This window comes from Colobus angolensis, unplaced genomic scaffold, assembly GCF_000951035.1.
Source record: "Colobus angolensis palliatus isolate OR3802 unplaced genomic scaffold, Cang.pa_1.0 Scaffold33, whole genome shotgun sequence".
NCBI classification, from domain to species: Eukaryota; Metazoa; Chordata; class Mammalia; order Primates; family Cercopithecidae; genus Colobus; species Colobus angolensis.
Window position 1 is genome coordinate 6,693,024 of NW_012116599.1, and position 24,604 is coordinate 6,717,627.

The 24,604-nt window shown below is 39.7% G+C and overlaps 1 protein-coding gene across 1 annotated transcript in view; it reads left to right on the forward strand.

Moving 5' to 3' along the window:
* Positions 1-24,604, forward strand: part of COL4A3 (collagen, type IV, alpha 3 (Goodpasture antigen)) — a 151,226-nt gene that overhangs the window by 88,711 nt on the left and 37,911 nt on the right. The window contains exons 10-26 of the mRNA XM_011952038.1: positions 1,769-1,831; positions 1,965-2,000; positions 3,957-3,998; positions 4,222-4,299; positions 4,765-4,827; positions 5,307-5,366; positions 6,652-6,696; positions 6,969-7,022; positions 8,228-8,269; positions 10,468-10,552; positions 11,743-11,778; positions 14,506-14,670; positions 17,172-17,264; positions 17,725-17,820; positions 20,639-20,709; positions 21,496-21,678; positions 23,695-23,863. Of these exons, the coding sequence (XP_011807428.1) occupies positions 1,769-1,831; positions 1,965-2,000; positions 3,957-3,998; positions 4,222-4,299; positions 4,765-4,827; positions 5,307-5,366; positions 6,652-6,696; positions 6,969-7,022; positions 8,228-8,269; positions 10,468-10,552; positions 11,743-11,778; positions 14,506-14,670; positions 17,172-17,264; positions 17,725-17,820; positions 20,639-20,709; positions 21,496-21,678; positions 23,695-23,863 (1,381 nt within the window). The remainder of the gene's footprint in view (positions 1-1,768; positions 1,832-1,964; positions 2,001-3,956; positions 3,999-4,221; positions 4,300-4,764; positions 4,828-5,306; positions 5,367-6,651; positions 6,697-6,968; positions 7,023-8,227; positions 8,270-10,467; positions 10,553-11,742; positions 11,779-14,505; positions 14,671-17,171; positions 17,265-17,724; positions 17,821-20,638; positions 20,710-21,495; positions 21,679-23,694; positions 23,864-24,604) is intronic.

The window sequence follows — 24,604 nt, forward strand, 5'->3', positions numbered from 1 at the left end:
CCGGCGCGGGCCACCATGCCTGGCTAATTTTTGTATTTTTCGTAGAGATAGGGTTTCACCATGTTGGCCAGGCTGATCTGGATCTCCTGACCTCAGGTGATCCACCAACTTCAGCCTCCCAAAGTGCTGGGATTACAGGCGTGAGCCAACACACCCAGCCAATTAACTGGAATTCTTTTAACTTAGTTCAGAATTACATGTAGAAATTCCTGGGTAGAGATGGGATATTTGCCTAAGTGAGTTTGAGTTGAGGCTGTTGAACTCCTGTGTGGTAAGCCATCCCAGCTGAGGATGTGAAGTTAGATTAGGAGCTGCAAAAAATGCAGAATGATGCAATTAGGAGCCATTATAGGCTTCTGAGAAGAGACGCAAGATATGGTGGCTCTCGCTTTTTTTGCTTAGAAAACATTTAAGAGTCCAGATGCTGAAGGCAGGGGATCCAGGAAGAAGAGATCATAGTAATCCAAGATATTGACACATTCTTTAAATGTGTATTGATTATCATCTATGTATTAGTCATTGTGATGATGTTGAAGATATAACGATGGTACATTCAATTATACAAGAAATATTTTTTACTTGCCAACTATGTACAAGGGGCTATTTCTAGGCTCTAGGATACAGCAGGGCACAAATCAGCCAAAATGTAGATTTAAGGCTGGGCACGGTGGCTCACACCTGTAATCCCAGCACTTTGGGAGGCCGAGGCAGGAGGATCACTTGAGGTCAGGAGTTTGAGACCAGCCTGGCTAAAATGGTCAAACTCCATCTCTACTAAAGATACAAAAATTAGCCAGGTGTGGTGACACGCACCTGTAGTCCCAGCTACTTGGGAGGCTGAGGCAGGAGAATCACTTGAACCTGGGAACCAGAGGCTGCAGTGAGCAGAGATCATACCACTGCACTCCAGCCCAAGGACAGAATGAGACTCTGTCTCAAAAAAAAAATAGATAGATAGATAGATAGATAGATAGATAGATAGATAGATAGATAGATAGAAGATAGATAGATAGATAGATAGATATTTAAAAATTTGATGAACCAGGCATGGTGGCATGTGCCTGTAGTCCCAGCTACTTGGGAAAGCTGAGACGGGAAAGGAGTTATAGACCAGCCTGGGCAACATAGTGAGACCCAGTCTCTTAAAATGTATATATATATTGCCTTTATAGAGCTTACATTCTCATGGGGGAAACAAAAAAAAGTGTAAATGAGTAACTCTATGGTGTGTGAGTAATAAATGCTAAAAATAAAAATAATACAGGAAAGCAGGATAGGCAGTGTCTGGGTTGGAAGGTGGGTTACAACTTTGGATAAGCAGGAAGGCTTTACGGAAAGGATGACAATTATATAAAGACAAGAAAAGGAAAAGGGAGTGAGTCATATAGACACCTGGGAAAAGGGGATTCTAGGCAGAGGGAGAGCAGGTGGCAGGCCCTAACGTAGGAGCATGCTTGGCCAAAACGAGAGACAGAGAAAGGAAAAGGGAGGAGAAAAGAGGTGGGAAGAAAGACAAAAGCAAAATTTTGAAACATCTGAAGTAAACTAATTACTCTGGTCATTTTAGAAACGGTATCATCCAGATGGTCCTGCCAGCCTGTTACACATGGCAACACACTTTTTGATATTTGTTGTCATTGACTGCAGCCACTGAAAAGGGAGGTGTTAGGCTCTCCTGATTTTATTATTTTAATGCATTTAATTAATGGACTTGTTATTAAGTGAGAAGTAAAGTTAAACTCACTCTTATTCTTCTCTCAATTTCAAGGGTTTGCCAGGCCCTCCAGGTTTTCCTGGGCCTGTTGGCCCACCTGGTCCTCCGGGATTCTTTGTGAGTATCAAGTCATCCTTGCTACAGACTCTGTCAACTAATAGATTCATTATTTATTATTAACAAGTTATTAAAAGAATTTTTCTGGTTGGATGCATTTCCTGCTGTCATTTTCATTTGTGGATTTTTCTAGGGCTTTCCAGGAGCCATGGGACCTAGAGGACCTAAGGTAGACTACCGTTCATATGATGTAACAGCTAGCACACCCTACTCAATCTCAAAGTCAAACCTGGCCTGCTTCTTCATGTGGGTCACTGTTAGGTACCTCTCTGGAACTCACAAGGATTCCTAGCAGGGAAGAGCATGGCTAGCTGCTCTCACCTCTCTTCTCCTTGCATTTCAGTAACTTGATCCCTGATACAAAGAGTCTTAATTCAATTTATAAGAAGCTACTTATCAGGAAAAATGCAAGGATTCTTAATCCACAGGTTTTCCATTTCTGATCATCTCACACAGCACATTATCCTCTGAGTTTTTGTAGTGTGCTGCTTCACAAAGCCAACCGGGTCTTATGCTAGTAAGTAAAAGATGACTATTTGTGTGCTCATTACACAGGGTCTTGCATGCGTTTCTGTTAAGACAAGGCCAGGCGCATTGGCTCACACCTGTAATCCCAGCACTTTGGAAGGCAGAGGCAGGTGGATCACTTGAGGTCAGGAGTTCGAGGCCAGGCTGGCCAACGTGATGAACTCCTGTCTCTACTAAAAATACAAAAATTAGCCAGGAATGGTGACACACGCCTGTAATCCCAGCTACTCAGGGGGCTGAGGCAGGAAAATAGCTTGAATCCGGGAGTTGGAGTTTGCAGTGAGCCAAGATAGCACCACTGCACTCCAGCTTGGGTGACAGAAAGAGGCTCCATCTAAAACAAACAAAAACAAACAAACAAAAAACAAAAACAAACAAAAAACAGAAGTGCAATTGTTAGTTTAATTATAAAAATGTTGAGTGAGTCTGAGCCCCAACAGGAAATTAGTCCTAAGCACAGTATCTCCTACTATCAGGTAGCCTTTTCTTTCATTATTATTTTTCTTTTTTTTGAGATGGAGTCTCACTCTGTTGCCCAGGCTGGAGTGCAGTGGTGTGATCTTGGCTCACTGCAACCTCCATCTCCCGGGTTCAAGCAATTCTCCTGCCTCAGCCTCCCGACTAAGTGGAATTACAGGCGTGCAGCACCACTACTGGCTAATTTTTTTTGTATTTTTAGTAGAGACGGGGGTCTTACCATGTTGGCCAGGCTGGTCTCAAACTCCCAACCTCAGGTGATCCACCCACCTCAGCCCCCCAAAGTGCTGGAATTACAGGCGTGAACCACTGCGCCTGGCTCGGGTAGCCTTTTATATGAGGTATTTTCTAAGATACTTTCATATTTATTATCTCATTGATACACACAAATACACACACACACACACACACACACACACACACACACACACACACATGCACGCACGCACCCTGAGAGATGGATAGGTTCTGGTTAAGTGAACTGTCCAATAGACAGTACATGGCAGAGCTGAGGTTTAAAGTGTTTTGATTCCCCTCAGCTTTGGTCTAATAAGGGGAAGATCTGCGTACTCACGGGTGAAAAAGCAAGCAGGTATTAGTTGAAATGACGAATCAGCCATCATTAGTGAAGAAACTATTCGCATTAGACTCATGTCACTAAACTACCAGTGAAGTCGGGTAGCTGGAATTCTATTCTTAGATTCTCTATTAAGTATTGAATTTCAGAATCCTGAAATGCAGCTACCCATTCTTATTTTTAAAACAAGAAAACAAGGGCATCAGGAAGTTAAGTAGCCGGCCAGTGGGATCAAAACTTGCTACTGCAGAGCCAGAAAAATGTGCTCTGAGCTGGGTTCCTTTCCCTCCCCCACACCACTGCGTGTCAGCATTTGCCATGTTAGCTTTCTGCTTAATCCCTTAAGCTTTCTGCACCTCAAGAGCTCCTCCTCTAAAAGAAACATATTAATGCTCTTCTCTAAGAAATAGCTAAACTAATTTATCATTCTAAAAGGAAAGTTAAAATATAAATGCTCAGTTACAAATATTGGAACTTTGATGGGTTTAGACTATTAATTCATATTTATTTTTAGAAAATAATTTGGTTTGTGTTTTCTTACAGGGTCACATGGGTGAAAGAGTGATAGGACAAAAAGGAGAGCGGGTAATTTAAATACTATGTCTTATTAGCAGGCAAGATATTGTATGTTCCAGAGCATATCAGCCTATACCGTTTACTTACTGGCCAAGCAGAAATTGATGGGCCTTCATTTGTTCTATCTTCTCGTATAAGCACTAAAGGGGAAAAGTAGACCTTTCAAATGTAGTAACATTGAAATGGTGATGCTGTTGTTTATTTTCTCACTCCTAAGTGTTTTTGTCTTTAGGGTGTGAAAGGGTTAACAGGACCCCCAGGACCACCAGGAACAGTTATTGTGACCCTAACTGGCCCAGATAACAGAACGGTAATTCTTCAGTTTTATGATTAGGGTTGTGCCTTCCCGTGTCGAGGATGAAGTCCTCGTGACCCTGTACCTCTTTTACAAGCTCTTGTTATCTAAGCCCAGTTCAGCCCAGCTTCCTCAGCCAGCCAGAACCTCCAGGATTTATTCCTTCCTGTCCTTTACTCATAAATCTTGGAAATATTACACGGGGAAGATCTGAGGCTCCAGCTTGGACAACAGAGTGAGGCTTTATTTAAAAAAAAAAAAAAAAATACTTAAAAAAAAGTTTGCAGGTAGTTTCAGTGAGTTCACAGGTATAAAATTTGAAATGTGAGAAATGGAAGGTGTATTGGGTTGTATTAACATAAGGCACATTCATAGTTTGTAAACCCAATTTATTGAACAGATAGAGGATTTGTCTCACTGTTGAATCAGTGAAATCTCATTTCATCCATTTGTAACAATGTTGAACTGTTTCTTTGGCAGGACCTCAAGGGGGAAAAGGGAGACAAGGGAGCCATCGGCGAGCCTGGACCTCCTGGACCCTCAGTAGGTTATTTAAAGTTATATTGTCCCCATAACACACAAAGTAGAGCCCTAGTATTTAGTTTGATGTGTGTTTTGTCTTTTTTTTTTTTTTTTCCAAGAAAGTAAAGGAATAAAAGAATGGCTACTCCACAGGCAGAGCAGCTATTGCTTTTAAGTCTTAATATTGGCTAAAATACAATAACATTTGACCGCAGAGATCATGAATACACTAGAGTTATTTTACAGCCACTCCTTGCTGAAATCCTTGCACTGTTGTACATGCATCCAGTGCCGCCCATCTTATGACTTATCTTCAGCATCAGCTTTTTTAGCATCTGTTTTTTAATTACTATTCATCGATAAGATTTCTCTCTTAGATGACTCAGCACTTAAACATGTTTTTAAATGGCAGAATAACCAAAAGGGACAAATTAATAAAAATCAATGTAAGTAAAAAAATAAGTAATTCATAAAACTTGACATAGCTCTGCTTAATACAGGGACTGCCTGGAGAATCATACGGATCTGAAAAGGGTGCTCCTGGAGACCCCGGCCCGCAGGTAAATTTGGAAATTCGGTGTCATGTGCGGTTTTGATTAGTCAGGACTTGGGACTCTTTAGGTTACAGGAACAAGATGCCCAACTCAAATGAGCTCCAGTTAAAAATTTTTGTTCTTTAAGATTTGGGAGGCAGGATTTACTTGTTCAAGTATCTAAGACGTTCAAGGCTAAAACAGGGTTCAAGGACTTCAGAGCCTGGAAAAAATAAGGGTAGGACTCTCTCTCCATTTCACTTCTGCTTCTCTCTGCATATCAGCCAGATGATCTTCCATGTCAGGGGAGATGGGGAGAAAGAGTTACCCTGCAGCAGACCACTTCAGGCTGATGGCATTAGAGGAGAAAGAGAGCCTCTCTCTCCCTGTGTCCATTTATAAAATCTCAGGGAATTTATCTCATTGGCTTAGCTTGGTCATATCTGTTCTCACTCTGGAAAAAAGGCTGTGACTAAGAGAAAAGGGTACTATGATTGGCCAGGCCAGTGTGGCAGTGGACTACTCAGATTGACAGTGCCATCAGAACCACCCAGAGTGAGGGAAGGGCAGCCCCCACAAAGGATATAGGGCAATCTGTGACCAGAAGTGGGTGGCTGGAAAAACGGAAGCAGCAGGGCCCACGACCCTACCCAGATCCATTTTGGAAAGATTTAAATCCACATATTGTGTTAAATTTCTAAAAGTTATACTTTTGGAAAAGTAAAATCTATAAAAATTATACATAAGCAAAAAACATATTTTTTTGCCTCAGGAAAAAAATATTCAATGAACATGATTTTTAAATTTTATCAGGAAACGCAAATACCATAAGTCAATCCATGCTGCTGGTTGAGATACCACACTATACCTTTTATATATGTATTTAAATACAGGCACACCTGGAGCCCGAGGAATTACCAATATTTCAAATAAATGAATAAACGGACTGTGAACACCTTCCCTTTTCTAGGCTTCCTTATTTACTTCTCCGCCCAGTGTGATTTTTATTTTCCTTCCAAGCTCAGGATGAACACCATCAGGTCTAATTTAAGTTTGGCTGTTAATGTCCTTCCTTCCTTCTCTGACTTTCTCTAGTTTCCCATTCTGACTGGCTTCTGCCTTCCCTGGAAAGAGAGGGCCATTGTGTATTCTGTGGTTAATAGTTTTTCCTTCTAACACCTAGGTGAGGATCTTTACTCAGACTTTTCATGCCTGAAGTCAAAAGGAGATGATCATATCACTTAAGATTTCCGTATTTGTAAAGTTAGCCATATTTATTAAACTTCATGTTTTTTATTTGTTTTTGCTGTAGGGAAAACCTGGTAAAGACGGCGTTCCTGGCTTCCCTGGAAGTGAGGTATAGACTTGATTTGGCCCATGGAGGTAGTAAAAATGTCAGTCCTACTAGCTGAAGAAGGATTTTTAAAAGTCACTGAATAGTTATAAACAAACAAAAAGCTTACAGGTTTTAAAAATTGTACTTGGGAATCATAGTTTTACATCTCCACTGTGAAGAGAGATCATCTGAGCACATTCCTTTGTTTCAGAGGAGTTCAAATTGCACCTGTTCCCCCCAGAAGCAGTTGGCTCCTGTGTCTTCTGACCCATTCCTTCTGTTCTTTCCTTTAGGGAGTCAAGGGCAACAGGGGTTTCCCTGGGTTAGCAGGTGAAGATGGCATTAAGGTAACCCTCTCCCTAATACCCTATTTTTAATAGGTTGGGTTTTGTCTGTGCTTTTACTTTTACCTACATCCTGGACCTAAGTACAAGGGATTACAATAACAGGCTTCATTCAAATACGCTACTAGGTCTGTTAAGAAGAAAAGAGAGATGTGGCAACTTTACTTAAACATTTGAAGGGTGGTCTTGAGGAAAAGATATTAAACTTGTGCTGTGTACTTGAAGCTGTCTGACTTAGGACCAGTGAGATTCCAGCTTCCCATGAGGAAGAGGTAGAAAAAGACCTACAATTGTAGGAAGTTTGTGGTTATTTGAGATCAAGCATCGGCTAGAGTTCATGAGTCTCAATCTGAGTCATGATACATGGAAAGCTTGTGGTCAATTAGTTGTGAACTGTATTCTGCACTTCTGACAGTATGTTACAAACATTTTCAAGTCATGTGTAGTCATGTGTTACTTAAAGATAGGGATACGTCCTGAGAAATGCATCACTAGGTGATTTTGTCAGTGTGCGAACATCACAGACTGTACTCACACAAACCTAGATGGCAGAGATTGTTACTCTAGGCTACAAACCTGCATATCATGTTAGTGTACTGAATAACGTAGGCAAGTGTAACACAGTGGTGGGTATTTGTGTATCTAAACATAGAAATTGAGTAGTAAATATATGGTATTATAATCTGATGAGACCACTATCGTATACACAGTCCATCATTGACCCAAACATTGTTATGTGGCACATGGCTATATATGTAGGTATATGTGCAGATTCAAGATTTACCCTTTAACCGTATCACTTCCAGTAGAATTCTGAAATGCCTTCTTGAAGGAAAGGGGGTTGGTTACAGCTGAGACACTTGGAAATGCGTACAACCCACAGTCTGATATTCCTGTGCCTCTAACCAGGGTGAGAACACAGGAATGAGAAATGTACATGAACGAGCACTGAAGATGGTGTTGTGAAAGAAACCTGGAGAACCACCAGGGCAATAGCAACTTCTGTACAACCTTGTAGATAGCATTCCTTACCCAGATACGGGCTCTCCAGGAAAATAGTTTAAAGTCGGTGTCCCTTTAACTTTCATTTGGTTTGTACATGACATCTAAACATCAATATGTTGTTCATTTTAACTGTACATCTTGCTTTTTATATGTAAATACTTTGGGTGACCATATTCACAATTTGTAATTGTCTTTCACTGTAGGGACAGAAAGGGGACACTGGCCCTCCAGGATTTCGTGGTCCAGTAAGTGTGATTAAAGACAATATCAATGCTATCTTTGATCGAGTTCTTTAAAGTAGCAAGGAAATTTTGAATCAGTGTCTCTCATTAACTGTGTGAGAGAGATTGTAACATTTACCTCGTTATCAAACCAGGGCAGAAAATAGCTGGTCTCTATTCGTCCCTTTGACCATGGGTAAATATTTCTATTTGATCCCTGGAAGGTACTAGTGATGCCCATGCTGGGCTATGGAAGAGACGAAAAGCTTTGTCTAAGCAGCCCAGGCCCAAGGTGATCCTGCATCTTCAGGGTAGAGGAGGACAGTGAGGCAACAAGGGATGAAGAAGTCAACTTCTCCTCCCCTGCACCTGGGCCCGGGTCCTGAGCTTTTAGGCAGCAGACGCTAAACTACGGGTTTAATACATGGTCAGCGAAAAGCAATCATTCCAGCCCAAGTTCTATGTAGCAGGCAGTGCTCCCCTTCCCAGCAGACATGTATTTGACGTCAGCTCCTAACTGCAGAACAGCCACATTCTATATTCCGTGACTCTGCAGCTGAAGAAGAGAAGAAAGGGGACCCAGACTCTGAGAGCTGGTGTCCATTCATCTCCTACCTCAAAACACAGTGGTTCTCACATTCAGTGTGCCAAGCAAGGCTGCCATGAATGATCATGTAGGTTAAACAAAATGGCACATTGTGGCAAAAGGGTCATGAGGGGAAAGAGTGTCCTGTTAAAAATGCAGTTCTCAGACCCCCATGCTCAGTAATGTAACTCAGGAATTGGAGTGGGGCCTGGAAATCTGCATCTTTACACTGAAAGCAAATGATTTGGATGTATAGAGCCCTTGTCTTAGTCTGTTCTGTGCTGCTACAGTAGAGTACCTGAGACTGAGTAATTTATAAATAACAGGAATTTACTTTCACAGTTCTAGAGGCTGGGAAGTCCAAAATCAAGATGCTGGCCCTTGGTCTGGTGAGGGCTTTCTTGGCTGCATCCTCACATGGCAGAAAGCAGAAGGGCAAGCTGGCCTGAGGCTGCTCGAAGCCTCTTTTAATAGGGCCTTAATCCCATTAATGAGGGAGAAACCCTCATGGCCTAATTACCTCCTAAAGGCCCTACCTCATACTTCTATCACACTGATAACACCTGAATATTGGAGGGGGCACACTCAAACTATAACAGTCCCAAAATACTTTGGTGGAGTTCCCAGGAAGATTAAATGAGTTATTCTGTGAAATCACTTAGCACTGTGCCCAATACTTGGTAGGTGCACGCATATCATTACAGATTTCATGGTGGACATTATTGTTATATTATTAATATAATACTTTTGTGATTTTTATACATACTGCTTAACTACAAGGCTCTTGTTACTTCATCTTAAACAAGTCAGCAAAGTAATTGATCCATTTTTAAATGATAGCATTTAAAAAAAGGTTTTTTTAAAACCTTTGATATTTCCACCTTGCCTCCTTCAAGATAAATGTACTGAATGTTAAATGAAATCCATGTTTTCATTACATTTCAGAGGAATTCTTAGCACTCCTCACTGTGTATTTTCTTATATTCGATTCCATATAACTCTGTTTGCAGCTTCTACTAACCTCAAAAGAAGTTCAACTTAGGAAGGAAACGGTTAAGAACACTGGCAGTAGGTCCACTGAGCATGTCAGAAACAATATTCCTCGATTCTTGCAGGCCACGGGTTCCCTGGAATTTAAAGAAACAATAAATACAGTATTTTTTTATGTGTGGGTTCCATACACTTCCAAAATGGAAATAAGTTCAGTCCACCAGGACCAGCATTTTTGAAAAGTAAAATAGAATAGAATAAAAAGTATTGGGGTTGATCATATGTTATAAGAATAAGTCATTATTTTGTGAAACTTTCATTTTTCTATACATATGCACACATACATAGGTATGTATGAATGTGTACATATAAATGTGGGTGTGTAACCTGAGTCACATCATAAAATGTGTTTTTAATTGAAAGCCCATAAAATATCTGATACTGTGATACCACAAAGGTCTACTTATTTAAATTTTTCCACCTACATTTACATGACTGTCATATACCTGCTAACATGTAAACCTATGAATTCAGGAAAAGAAGGAAGCCATCTTTGGGCCAAAATGAAGCAACTGAAGTAATTATGCTTGGTGAGCTGTCCATAAATAGCTATCTTTTCTCTGTATTCATTTCTTTCTCCTCTAAGACAGAATATTATGACACATACCAGGAAAAGGGAGATGAAGGCATTCCAGGCCCACCAGGGCCCAAAGGAGTTCGTGGCCCACAAGGTAAGAATAAATTTCTTCCCAGAGCATTTGCTGAACATGTTTCTGGTTTTCTTTCAAGGTAATAAATAGCATGTGCTTATAGAGTTGACATGGGTGAGGAAAGGGAAGGGAGATCTCTTCATTTTCATAGGGCTGTTATTTTTTGATGTCTCCTACTCTTCATATTTTTATTTCATAGGTGGTATACCAGGAAGGTAATTAAGTTATCTTTATGTAGCAAAGCATCAAGTTCAAATCTGTCATGGAAACACTTGCTGGAGGGCAGGAGGAAGGAGTACAAGGCATTGGCAATCTCAATGGGATTATGAAGGGAAAAATGGAGATCCCGAACAAACTCACAGACATTTGCAAGGGGGAACTGAAACTCTGGTTTCCTGACTCTTGGAACAATGATCTGTCCTTGATGCCATGAATTATTGTCACATGTACTTATACTGTATCTCTTTGGAGAAACCCAAAAGTTCTGGGCCAATCCCTCTCATCTCTGGCTACACATTGGAATCCCTGGGAACTTCGGTAATGGCCTCGCCAAGGTCCCACTCTGTCATTCTGATTTCATTGTCTGGAGGAGGGCTCTGGACACTGGTTGATTGTAAAAACTCCCTGGACTAGTCCAGCATGCAGCCAGGATTGGGAGCCACTGATCTAATCAAATTATTGATACAAAGAATATTTCAAAGGAAAATTTTACTTAAAAGAATACAATTTCCCAGTGTCTTTAAATAAAAGGACAGATGAATACAGATATTGATATAGATTTTCTTAAAAATCTGGTTCACTTACTATAAATCACTCACATGTATATATAAAAGAATTATAACCCCCAGGATATTACAGGTGGAAGCAATCTAAGATGGAACATCAAGGCAAACTGCAGATCCTGGATGTTCCAGCACTGTTGGATCTTCTGGCGTCTGCACTTCCAGCAAAGTGCTGAACACACAACAGGCTCTTAGTAAATCTCTGTTGAATTACGGAGGCATGATTTACTTTTGAGTGTTAGACTTCTAAGATTAGTTTTCTCTTGTCTAAATAAGAGAAAATTTCTAATGTTTGTCTAGGTGAGAGTAGGAACAAATACGAAAACTCTGTATTATTAACTATCATTATATTGTCACCCAAGATTTCAAAAGTGGATGGGATAGCATTTACATCTTTCTAAGCAATTAATTAATGTTATATATTCCCAGGTCCCAGTGGTCCCCCCGGAGTTCCTGGAAGTCCTGGTATGTCCATGTTTCTTAGGGTACAAGTAGAAATGCTATTACAAAGGAAAATACACTGTCCTCTATTAATTTTGCATTATTTACATAAGATAAATGTTTCACTAACTGATCTAAAAGTGTTTCCAGGCTGGGCGCAATGGCTCATGCCTATAATCCCAGTACTTTGGGAGGCTAAGGTGGGTGGATCACCTGAGGTCAGGAGTTCGAGACCAGCCTGGCCAACATGGCGAAACCTTGTCTCTACTAAAAATACAAAAAAAAAAAAAAATCAGCTGGGCATGGTAGCGCACACCTGTAATCTGTAATTCCAGCTAGTCAGGAGGCTGAGGCAGGAGAATTGCTTGAACTTGGGAAGCAGAGGTTGCAGTGAGCTGAGATGGTGCCACTGTACTCCAGCCTGGGCAACAGAGTGAGACTCCATCTCAACATAATAAAATAATAAAATAAAATAAAATAAAATAAATAAAATTAAATAATAAAATTAAATAAAATAAAATAAAAAATAAAATAAAATAAATAAAATAAAATAAAATAATAAAATAAAATAGTGTTTCCAGCTTCTTAAATTGTCATATTTGCAATTTAAGAATATGGAAGAAGGAGTGGAGCTGATACAAACTGATATAGAAATGCTCTTTTTCACTTCTCAGCAGTTTTAACTAAGTGTAAACGCCTTATTGTCAGGAATTTTTACAGTGACTTTGGGGTATGAGCAGGGGCCTTGAAACTCAGGGGAGGTACAGAAATAGAAAACAATGTCATGGTAATGTGGTTGGTTGAAAATGGTAGTTTTCATAACATATCACGATTTGCATAAGGATGCCTACATTACACTTTTTCTGTAAAGTTCTAAACTTTCGTCTGTGACTGATTAGAGTGTTTACCTTTTGAGAGCGGAAAAAGAGTTGGATCAGGGATGGTCCACAGGGACTCATCAAGTAGAACTGTAGCGTGTTCTTTTTAACGAAAACAAAACTAAGAAAAAAGAGCAAAATTTGATAAACTATTGGGCAGGTGCCCTGCCACTGATCATATTTTTCTCTGTATAATGTATATTATACTACTTCATAATTTTGAAAATTACTCAAAATTAAGCAGACTGCAGAACTATAAGTGTGCTATAATTCCACTATTAAAAAAATAGATACAGAAATGGATAAATATTATATGTACCTGAATATGCATGGAAAGATATATCCCACACTGTTAATAGTAGATATCTCTTACAGTTAGAATGGGGCAAAAAGATATTTTAGAGCTCTGACATTAAAGAAGACCTCCTTCCCCCTGCCAGGCCACTAAGTTAAAAAAAAAAAAAAAAAAAAGGCTCCTTTAAGAAGCCAATGAGTGGAAAATTACAAAGCTCTAATTCCAGAAGAATTTTAGGATTGTTTTTTCTGTTTCTGTGAAAAATGGCATTGGTATCTTGATAGGGATTGCATTGAATCTGTAGGTTGCTTTGGGTAGTATGGTCATTTTAACTATATTAGTTCTTCTGATCCATGAGCATGGGATGTCTTTCCATTTGTTTGCGTCCTCTTCAATTTCTTTCACCAGTGTTTTGTAGTTTTCCTTGCAGGGATTTTTCACCTTGTTGGTTAAATGTATTCCTACGTATTTTATTTTGTGTGTGTGGCTACTGCAGATAGGATTGCCTTCTTGATTTCTTTTTTGGCTATTTCATTATTGGTGCATAAAAAAGATGCTACTGATTTTTATATGTTGATTTCATGTCCTGCAATTTTACTGAATTTGTTTATCAATTCTAAGAGTTTTTTTGATGGAGTTGGGGGTGAAGAGAGATTGGTTAACGGGTACAAGCATACAGTTAGATAGAAGGAATAAATTGTAATGTTTGATAGCAGAGTAGGGTGACTATAGTTAACAACAATGTATATTTCAAATTAACTGGAAGACAGGACATAAAATGTATTCAACACAGAAATGATAAATACTTGGGTCACAGATACTCAAAAATACCCTAACATGATCATTACACTACACATTCAATACATGTAACACAATCTTACATGTACCCCATAAATTAGTACAAATATATATGCCAAAGTAAAATATGATAAAAAAAATACAAAACTCTGAAACAGATGTCAATCAGAAGATTCTGTCTTTATGTTCAAATAATAGGACATAATCTCTCTTCTTAATAGTTAAAATGTTTGTGGGACAGAGATTTGAGACTGTCTGCTCCTCACATTCTCACCATTTTAAGATTAGGGTGGGGTTTGTGCCACCAGGCACAGCTCCTTTCCCAGGAGGTGACCATCCCTCATCATACCCTTTTATGTCTAAGACACTGGCAGGAATAAAGTCCACTTCACAACTTTCTCTCTTTCTCATTTTGGACACTGGAGGCATCCTCTAGTCTCTAATAAAAAAAAATTTAAAAAGTAGCATATATGGAAATATTCCTCACTTTCTTTTAAATGAAAAGATACAGTGCATCCCAAACTCTGCTTCAGTTTCTTGTAATAAATTAGACAAATTTTCTCATGGGAATGGAATGTTCTGCACTTTGCTGTACTGTGGTTATTTAACAAGGCTACAGATGAAAAAAGCAAGGATATTCACTTTTTTATTTAAATGTGTTATGTACCTCGCCATTGTGCAATTTTTATAAATAAAATTATATTACTCTTGCAATTAAAAAATAAATTTGTATTAATCAGGAAAAAATGTAAAATACAAGAAATGATTATTTTCTCCAAGGATCCTCAAGGCCTGGCCTCAGAGGAGCCCCTGGATGGCCAGGCTTGAAAGGAAGTAAAGGAGAACGAGGCCACCCAGGAAAGGATGTCATGGGGACTCCTGGGTCCCCAGGTTGTCCTGGTTCACCAGGCCTTCCAGGATCACCGGGACCTCCAGGACCACCAGGTAAAGATGTGGAAGGGGATCCCTTTTGTGTACAGCACCAAATGACAGATGTGTGCAAACCAGGGGCGACAAACCCTCCTCACAGCTTAGCCACCAGTCTGTGTGGTTTTTATGAGTTATCTTTCCGATGGTCTTCATTTCACTAACTCTCTGTGAAAGAAATTGATGCAATGACTACTTAACAAATGCAGCAAAGTCTTAGCCAGAGTTTCCCAGAGAGCAGAGCAGGAGGCAGGGACAAAGAGAGTGATGCGGGGAAGGATGGGTGGCTATCAAGTTGGCCTTGACCAAATGCAACTACCTGTTCAGCCCCAGAGACTATCTTCTAAGAAGCCTGTGTCGGGGAGAAAGAGGCAAGAATGTATCCATTTGCTCCTACTTCCCATGGGTCAAAGATTTCCCCCCAAGAGAGGAGCAGCCCCCCACCTCCCATCCTCCCACTTCCAGGCTGTGTCTGCATGGTTCCCAGGAAGTCCCATTCCTTGGCATCAGCAGGGAAGCCCCAGGACAGTAGGCCAGAGGTGTGCCGCATGGGTTGTAAGGCAACATGCTATGAGGTGAAGGGGTCAGAGGTGACAGAGCTGTAGCCCAATGGACTTGAAGTGGTGCTCAGAGGTCCTGACACAGGCATCCTCTCCTTTGCATTCCTCTACAGAGCCCCCTAGCATTCTGTGTTGGCTCATAGGTACAAGAGGTCCTCACGAACATATAGACCACACTTTATATTTTAACATAGCTTTTCTGGGGCCAGGTGTGGTGGTGTGCCTAGAATCTCAGCTTCTTCCAAGTCTCTTTTAAGATGGAGATTTAGTATCCTCTTTTATTCTATGTCAAGGCTGACATACAGAGTTCACAGGGCTAATGATAAAGCTGGGATCCAGGCCCAGGTGCTTGTGGCTCCCTCCCGGAGGTGTCATGCTCCCTAAGTGCCTGCTACACTCTGTCCAGGGGTCTTTACTTCCTACCTTCCCTTCACTAAGCAACACCCGTCTGTCCTTCAGACTGCAGCTACAAGTTCAAGTCCAGCAGAAAGCTTTCAGTGAGTCCACATCCTGTAACTGCCAAGGTTATCCCAACTGTAGAAGTTTTCACATTGCCTTATCTTTGTCTTTGTCAGTTTTTCTTACAAGAATCAAAGTATTTTGAGGTCAAAGACTGTATCTTTTTAACTGTTTAAGCCCAGTATGTAGCATGGGGAACACTGCAGGTACTCAAATATTTTTTTAATTAAGCATTAATTGACTATGAAAATGTGTAAGTATACAAAAATGTATGAATGTAGTATTCATATAAGTCTACACTAAGTACTAAACTTTTATCAGATTGTACCATTTAAAGATGACCTTCCAGGTATTTTAAAGATGCAGAAAACTGATCACAAAATGGTCATTCTTCTGTGTTCCAATGAAATTAAATGTTTCTAGCGGTACCTTGTTTTTCTGAAATTTGGGACAGCTATGGTACTGTTTTTAAATATTTACTTTAATCACCATTGCCTTCAACCTGTAATTGAAATGACAGAGCCAACAATTAGATTACTGAACACAATTAACCAGTTTAAGAGAATTAGCTGTTCATTGTAACATTACGGTAGCAGATAATGTGGAAGCTGAAAAGAGCTTTCTTAGAGACCTGCCTTAAGAATGACAACTCAATTGATATGGACAAGCAACAAAGAGAAAACAGATGATACCCTGAGTCAGAATCTATTTTTCTTTTTCTCAACATATATTAAGTATCTACAGTATATCAGGAAAATACAATGTATCAAAAAATATCCAGAATAAGATTTGATCCTTTGCCTCAAGATGCTAAAGGGATTGTCTGTGTATTAGTCCGTTCTCAGGCTGCTAATACAAACATACCCGAGACTGGGTAATTTATAAAGGAAAGAGGTTTCATTGACTCACAGTTCAGCATGGCTGGGGAGGCCTCGGTAAACTTGCACGCATGGCAGAAGGGGAAGCAAACATGTCCTTCTTCATTCACATGATGGCAACAAGGAGAAGTGCTGAGCAAAATGGGGAAAAGCCCCTTATAAAACCATCAGATCTCATAAGCACTCATTCATTATCACAAGAGCAGCATGAGGGTAACCACCCCCATGATTAAATTACCTCCCACCAGGTTCGTTTCAAGACACACGGGGATTATAGAAGTACTATGATTCAAGATGAGATTTGGGTGGGGATACAGCCAAACCGTATCAACTTGGAATAACTGGAAACAACTAAGTAAGATAAAATAGGTTGATTCCGTGACAAAAAAAAAAAATTATGTAATGAGCTTTCGAAGATCAACTACCTTAAAAATGCCACATCTATGTAATATGAAGGGAAGAGCTGGTCACCCTGTCTTCTCAGCTGCAGATAAACTTTTAAGACTAGTCTTCCAATACAAACATGAGAGAGATGCACTTTAAATAATACATATATTAAAACGCTCACTAAATTGAAAAAATAAATAAATAAAAAATTGCCTTTGGTGCTGTATTTTTACAGGTGACATCATTTTTCGCAAGGGTCCACCTGGAGATCGCGGACTGCCAGGCTATCTAGGGTCTTCAGGAATCCCAGGCGTTGATGGGCCCAAAGGTTGGTTCAATCAATAATGTTGTATTAGGATAAGCCTTTTTCATCATCATTATTATAATTGATTTTCCCCCTGAGATAACAATGATCCCAAATAGCTACCAGTCAGTGATGATTTTGTTTATCTGTAAATCAATCATTTATTTGGCACCTATGCAATAAATTGTTGGATATCCCTAAAATGTGAGTTTTCGCCTGCAAGCAAGGAAAGAATCACTGAAATAGATGTTTTACATTAGAGTCTTGGAATTTCCCCTTTCAGAAGAACTGTATAGCTCAGAACATTAAAGTAAGCAGATCTATAATAGATGAATTTTAAAATTAATATGTATAATGTCCTAGATAATTTTTACTACATAAAAATGTTTAAATATAATAAATGATAGTGTGGTTGCAAAATATTTGCTTTTTTCTGAGGATGTGGTGTAGCTTTATAAGTAATGCTAGTGTACTCTCGTTGCAGGAGAACCAGGCCTGCTGTGTACACAGTGCCCTTATATCCCAGGGCCCCCCGGTCTCCCAGGATTGCCAGGGTTACATGGTGTAAAAGGAATCCCAGGTACAAACAATTTGCATGCAAGTGTTTTTGCAAGCACTAAAGGGTCAATACACTGGAAGAAAATAAAGGCATTTGATTGGTGTATGTCATGACGTGGTTTATATGAACTTGGAGGGAGAGTTTCAAAAACATATATTTTATTAACATAAAGTCAGCCAAAATCCAAGAAAAGCTGGTATTTTTCCCTGTTCCATTTTAGTTGCTGACCCCTAGCAAAGTATTGTGTTAGGCAGGAATTGTCAACACAGAGTCCTACAAGAGAACAGCAGTTAACTGAAGGCAGTGAAGCAGCTGCATGAAACACATACCCTCTTTCTCTTCCATAAAGAAACATGCTCTCTCCCTTTTTCTCAAAAGACACAACCCTACTCAGTCCATTTTTTCATGTTCCTACTTTTAAGAGTCATAGGAATGTGCAGTATTTCACTTTCTTCTTAAGGATGCAAATGCTATTTTAAAAAATTGCACCATCCTCAGTGCTGGGGACAAGAGAGTTGCAGAACTACAGTAAACAAACTGAGGACACATTTAAACGGGCCAGCAGGCACTCGGTTCTGGCCCATTGTTACTGTGCAACATGTTAGGCCCTGCATTAATAAATTTTCCAAGTTTTCATCAGAAGAAAGGAATTGGAATTTTTATTTAAATCTCATGGTGTTTTTTTTAAAAAATATTAGCCACTAAGTCAAATTTTGAAAGGGGGGGGAAAAACAAAACAAAACATTTTATAGCCATTGTCCTGAGGCTTAAATAAAGGATGATTCACAAGTCTCCTCTTGACAACTCTGTACCAGGCCAGGACTCTCTGTCCTACATGGTTACTCATGGCTGTCACCACCTCTGATTTTGACCTCCCCGTCTTCAGTCACAGAACTGCCTACGGGTAAAACTTTGAAGTACAAAACATCTCTGTTTATTGACTGGGTTCCTCTGCCCCTTGTGCCACTCCCCTGTCTACACAGGGCCTCTCTCTCCCTTGCTACCACCCACAGTCCTGACTCTGCCACCAGCACCTTGGTCTTCAGACAGTGTCATCAAATTATGTATCATTAACCAGTAAGAGCTGAAGTTACAGAGCCCTTGGCCTGTGTGTTGGGCACTGTTTTAAGTGTCTTATGTGCCTCCATTCCTTTATTTCTCACATCAACCCTAGAGGTTGGTGCTGTAATTAACCCCATTTGACAGATGAGGAAGCTGAGGCATCAGGTGGCACAGCTGATAATGTGGTAGAGACTGAACTTAAATCCAGAGGCGTGCTCTTGCCCTCCACGCCTGCATCCCCTGACCGCAGTGCTGTCGCCTGTCTCCTAGGGGGCTGCTTTTGGGGAGTTAATCCAAAGGTCTACCTGGCAACCTGGATAGGGAATATTATATGTTATCTCCATCCAGTAGCCATTTGCATTGGCATAGGGTCTTCTGGGAGACTGGGTCTCAATCCAAAGAAGAAAGACTAATGGCGGCAGCCGTGGACACTGTGGCCAGCCACTGGATGACATGCACTTGGGCAGGGATCCTTTGTCCCCTCAGGTCCCACTCACTTCTCCTTTATGAAGGCCTCTGCTACTTTCAATGGCTGCCCCTGCCCTGGCTCACAGGCTTGTGTGGGAAGGAGGAGTGGAAGGTAGGGGCTGTTCCTCATGTCACTCCTGTTCAGTATCCAAATATCCAAGGGAAGTGTTCTATTAAAACAAAAACCACAAGAAAGAAAATGAAGGAGGGAAATAAGGAGGAAAAACAATAAAAGATGAAAAATCATTATTTTCCTAGACTCTCCTCGAGTCTCCTCTTTGGCTCAAGGTGAGCAGGTGAGCAGCTCACTGATGCTGTCCACTCATTGCATTGTTGTATTTTTCATAGTTTCTCTACATTTGGCCTATCCAGGTGCAGCTCAAAGAAGATATGTAAGCAGTAAAATGGTTTGGATCCCTATAAAAATATACACCCCAACTCAATATCTTGCAAAAAATAGAATCTGAATAAATATGTGTTGATTAACTGATCAAAGACCCACCCAGAAAGTCATTTAAAGGGATCATCTTTACAGATATTTAAATATCTATGGGAAATATAAAATTGTACAATAAAATGCAATTTGTCAAGAGACATTCAAAACCTTAGAAAAGTTTGTGACCATTTGCCTCTGCCGTTATAGTTTTAAAAATTTATTATAAAGGAAATAATTGGATAAATCTGGAAAGCTAAATACCCAGAGACATTTTTCAAAGCATAGTTTACAACAGTTAAAAGTTGAAAAATGTCTAGCTAACGTCTCAATGTCTAAAAACAGCATTTAGCTAAATAAATGATGGCTTACCAACACAATAGGCAGCATGCAGCCATTTAAAACGAAGCTATAAATTCATACTTATTGACATGTGTATACTATAATTCCAAAATAGTGTGTATATGAGTCCTATGCACTTACGGATATAAAAATTTATCATTAATATACATTAAACTTTAGCAAATATTATCTTCTGGAAGTAGATTTATAGGTGATTTTTAGTCTCTTCTTTCTGCATAATTTTCTTATAATGAGCATATATTACTTTTAAAAGTATATATACTCAGAAAAAATAAAGATATAATCTTAAAATTATGAAGATAAAATTTTAAGAAGCTAAGATCTGAGTTACTTTTTCCATGATCTCTTGTTCTGTTATTTACTCCCATTCTCTTATTGCATTTATGTTTTATGATAGAAGCTGTCTTTCTTTCCCCATAAGAAAACACTCTATTTTCTTCATACATTGTATTATCCTGTCTACTCAGAGTTGGCGTTCAATGAGGAGTTAGTTAATAATTCGTTGATTTGCAGGAAGACAAGGTGCAGCTGGCTTGAAAGGAAGCCCAGGGTCCCCAGGAAATACAGGTCTTCCAGGAATTCCAGTAAGATTTCATGTTTTTAAACCTTTAGCTTCGATTTGAAAAAGTGCACACTCTAGAAATTGCAACACACTTATCAGTTTGGTGCCTTGCAAACAGTAGGCACTTAATGGATACCTGTTGATTAAATGAATAAATCTGTGACTGATTAAGTGAATGAGTCAATGAATTTATAAACAGTTTGAAATGGTATCAGCGACAGAAAACAGATTAGTGGTTGCCTAGGGCTGAGGGTGGGAACAGAGGTTCACTGCAAATGGGTTTGAGGGAATTTGGGAGCGTGATGGAGATATTTAAACACGATTGTGGTGATTGCGGCATGATTCTATGAATTTACTAAAAATCACTGAATTGTACTCTTAGAAAGGAGAAATTTTATGGTATGTAAATTATACCACAGTAAGTCTGTTAAAAATTAGAATCTTGATTGTCATAGTGAATCAAAAAGTTATAGATAAACATACTTAGATCGAATTATTCAGAGAGGCTTGTTAAAATTTACCAATATTCAAACATAACCTGAATTATGGTGATTGTTCTATGGTATTGAATTAGATTATTGTGTGTATTGTTTTGAATCACACAATCTAACTGAATTATTTTTCAGTTTTGGAAGTTAACGACAAAGCAAAACAAACAAAATGCTTGAAACAATACTTGTGGACCAAAGAAAGTGTGTTGAAAAAATTCATGTTAAAATTGAAAAGTTCTTGTCCACACTGTTTTTAAGATTGACACAAGAAGAATTCTAACAAAATACAATGCAGATTCATTTCTGTACTACCCTAGGGTTTCCCAGGTGCCGAGGGTGACCGAGGACTTAAAGGAGAAAAAGGTGAAACACTTCAGCCTGAGGGGCCAGTGGGCGCCCCAGGGGACCCGGGGCTCAGAGGTCAACCTGGGGGAAAGGGCTTCGATGGAAATCCTGGAACTCCGGGAGTGAAAGGATTACCAGGACCTAAAGGCGAACTGGTTGGTATTTAGCAACTTTACCCTCCCTATGAATGAAGTACTCTGAAGTTTAGAGATAAAAGTGATTTCTTTTCCAAAAATGGCCGCTCAGCACAGTTCGTTGCTCTAACTGCAGAATGAAGCATCTTCAAATTAGCAGGAATAACCCAAGCAAATAGTTATAGTATTTTGATAAAATAAATAGGTAGCATTCAGTGATTTCAACCAAACAAAATTCTATATTGATAACAACCCTATCTCATACACAAATTACAGTTCCATATTTGTATCAAGTGACTCCATGGAAAGGTTCAGAAAATGATATATAGTGGAAAGTTTAATAAATATTTTGGGGTCTATGTCCATACTTTTAAGTAAAAATAAATGCATTAGAAGACAGCATATTCAGAGGTATCATAGTCAAATAAAGAGACTGTTTTGTCATTTAAGATATTTAAGTTTATGTAAATTTAATCACTTTTCAAGAAAGAATTTCTCACATGTTTAATTGAGGTAATACCTATCAAGATCTTTTTTTTTTTTTCCTTTTTTTTTTTTTTTTTTTTTTTGCGGGGCGGGCAGTAGGGGATGGAGTTTTGCTCGTGTTGCCCAGGCTGAGTGCAATGGCGCACTCTCAGCTCACTGCAACCTCCATCTCCCGGGTTCAAGCGATTCTCCCACCTTAGCCTCCTGAGTAGCTGGGATCACAGGCATGTGCCACCACACCCAGCTAGTTTTGTATTTTTAGTAGAGATGGGGTTTTACCTTGTTGGCCAGGGTGGTCTCGAACTCCTGACCTCAGGTGATCTGCCCGCCTCGGCCTCCCAAAGTGCTGGGATTTCAGGTGTAAGCCAATGCACCCGGCCCTAAGATTTGTTTTAAAATGTCATAGAGTGAGAGGATGAGCACCTGCCATCATAACGTATTTACAAGAGGTTTGCAAGGGATGCTGCCCAAACTATTCTATGAAATACTAGTTTCTCCCGGGACTAACCTGTGTTATCCAATAAAACAGATTTTACCTCAAACAGGTTTGGAGAAACTTGGTAAACAAATTTAAAGATTCATTTACAGACCCTTTAATGTCAGAACATGACCTGTGAGTCTTCCACATGAAGATAAGCTATCTGGTCTTTCCTAAATGCTTCTGATTACAAAATCCTTTTTGGCTGGCAGCACCTACAGGGCCAGCAGTTCTCAGACCCTGCCTTGGCCAAGTCCCAGGCTGTTCACTTTGCGGTAGTTACGCTTATAAAGCAACAGTGCCAGAATTCTGTTGGTCTAGTATTAAGAGAATTTGTATGATGTCCCTACTTGCATCTCACTTCCTTTATAAGTTCTGGCAAAGATATTCCATAAAGTAAATGAGAGAAAAATCAAGGTGGTGATTTGTGGAGGCTTACATCCTGTCATTAAAAAAGGAGACAGACCACTTAGCCATCTGATGATACTGAACAATGAAAAATTGAGTCAAATTTATTTCGGAGGGCCATGTTGGGAAGGAAAAGGGCTTAAATTATTTTGTCAAATTCAACTTCTTTTAAATCTACAAATCACTTTCAAGGTTATAGCATATGAAGATTTAAAAACTAGACAGTTTATGAGAGAAAATGGAAGTGGGAAATCCCCTTTGTCATGAAAATACCTGGTGAAAACACAAGTAAAGGTTTGCTGTACTCATTTTATTTCAGAAATATAACATTATCATAAAAATCACCACTAAAGTCATTTGAACTACTGTCAATTTGAACTTAGTTCTAGTGGCTATTATTATATGAGAGATCTGTCATTGTAAGATATCTCAAGTGGGACTCAAGACAGTTCCAAGTTCAAAAAATGTTGCTAAACTCCAAAGGACACAAAATGGCAGAAACCTGCAGTGCTCTTATTTTAGTAATAATTCTCATCAAATGCCAAATGCTTTTAATTCAAGATCTCAATGACAGCCTAACTGGTATTCATATCTGGAGGACGATTAATCTGTCGTAAGAAGATACTGGAATGAAGCACGATTCAAACACATTCCTGTTGTCACAGGCTCTGAGTGGTGAGAAGGGGGACCAAGGTCCTCCAGGGGATCCTGGCTCCCCTGGGTCCCCAGGACCTGCAGGACCAGCTGGACCACCTGGCTACGGACCCCATGGAGAACCTGGTCCCCAGGGCATGCAAGGAGTTCCTGGAGCCCCTGGACCACCCGGAGAAGCCGGTTGGTTAGTTTTCTTTCCAGTCCTGTTTTCCGATGGAGTGGGTTGATGGTTTCTAGAGCTAATGAAGCTTCTCGAAGACTAAGGAAAATATAGAAACTTGCTTCTAATGAATAGAATATGTCATCTCACAGATGCCAGGAAAGAATATGTAGGGTATGTTAGAGAAAACTCATCTTTTCTCCATTACTGGGCAATTCAACTGAAATTTCCTAGGATATTCCATATCTATTACTTATATAAATATATGAAATGAACAGATGCTAAGCGTTATTGCAAATTTGTTTTTTTTTGTGTGTGTTTTTTTAGAGACAGGGTCTCACTCTGTTGCCAGACTGGAGTGCAGTGGCATAATTAAAGTTTACTGCATCCTCAAACTTCTGGGCTTAATAGATCCTCCCACCTGGTCTCCTGAGTAGCTGGGGCTATAGGCGTGTGTCACCACAACCAGCTAACTTATATTTTATTTTTATTTTTTGTAGAGACAGGATCTTGCTGTGTTGTCCAGGCTGATCTCCATCTCCCAACCCCAAACAATCCTTGCTTCAGCCTCCCAAAGTGCTAGGATTACAGGTGTGAGCCACTGTGCCCAGCCACGAATTTGTTGATTTTGATCCGTAACTCAATAGGCAGGTTACAAATAAAACTTTAAAATATCTGTGCCGGGCACGGTGGCTCAAGCCTGTAATCCCAGCACTTTGGGAGGCCGAGACGGGTGGATCACGAGGTCAGGAGATCGAGAC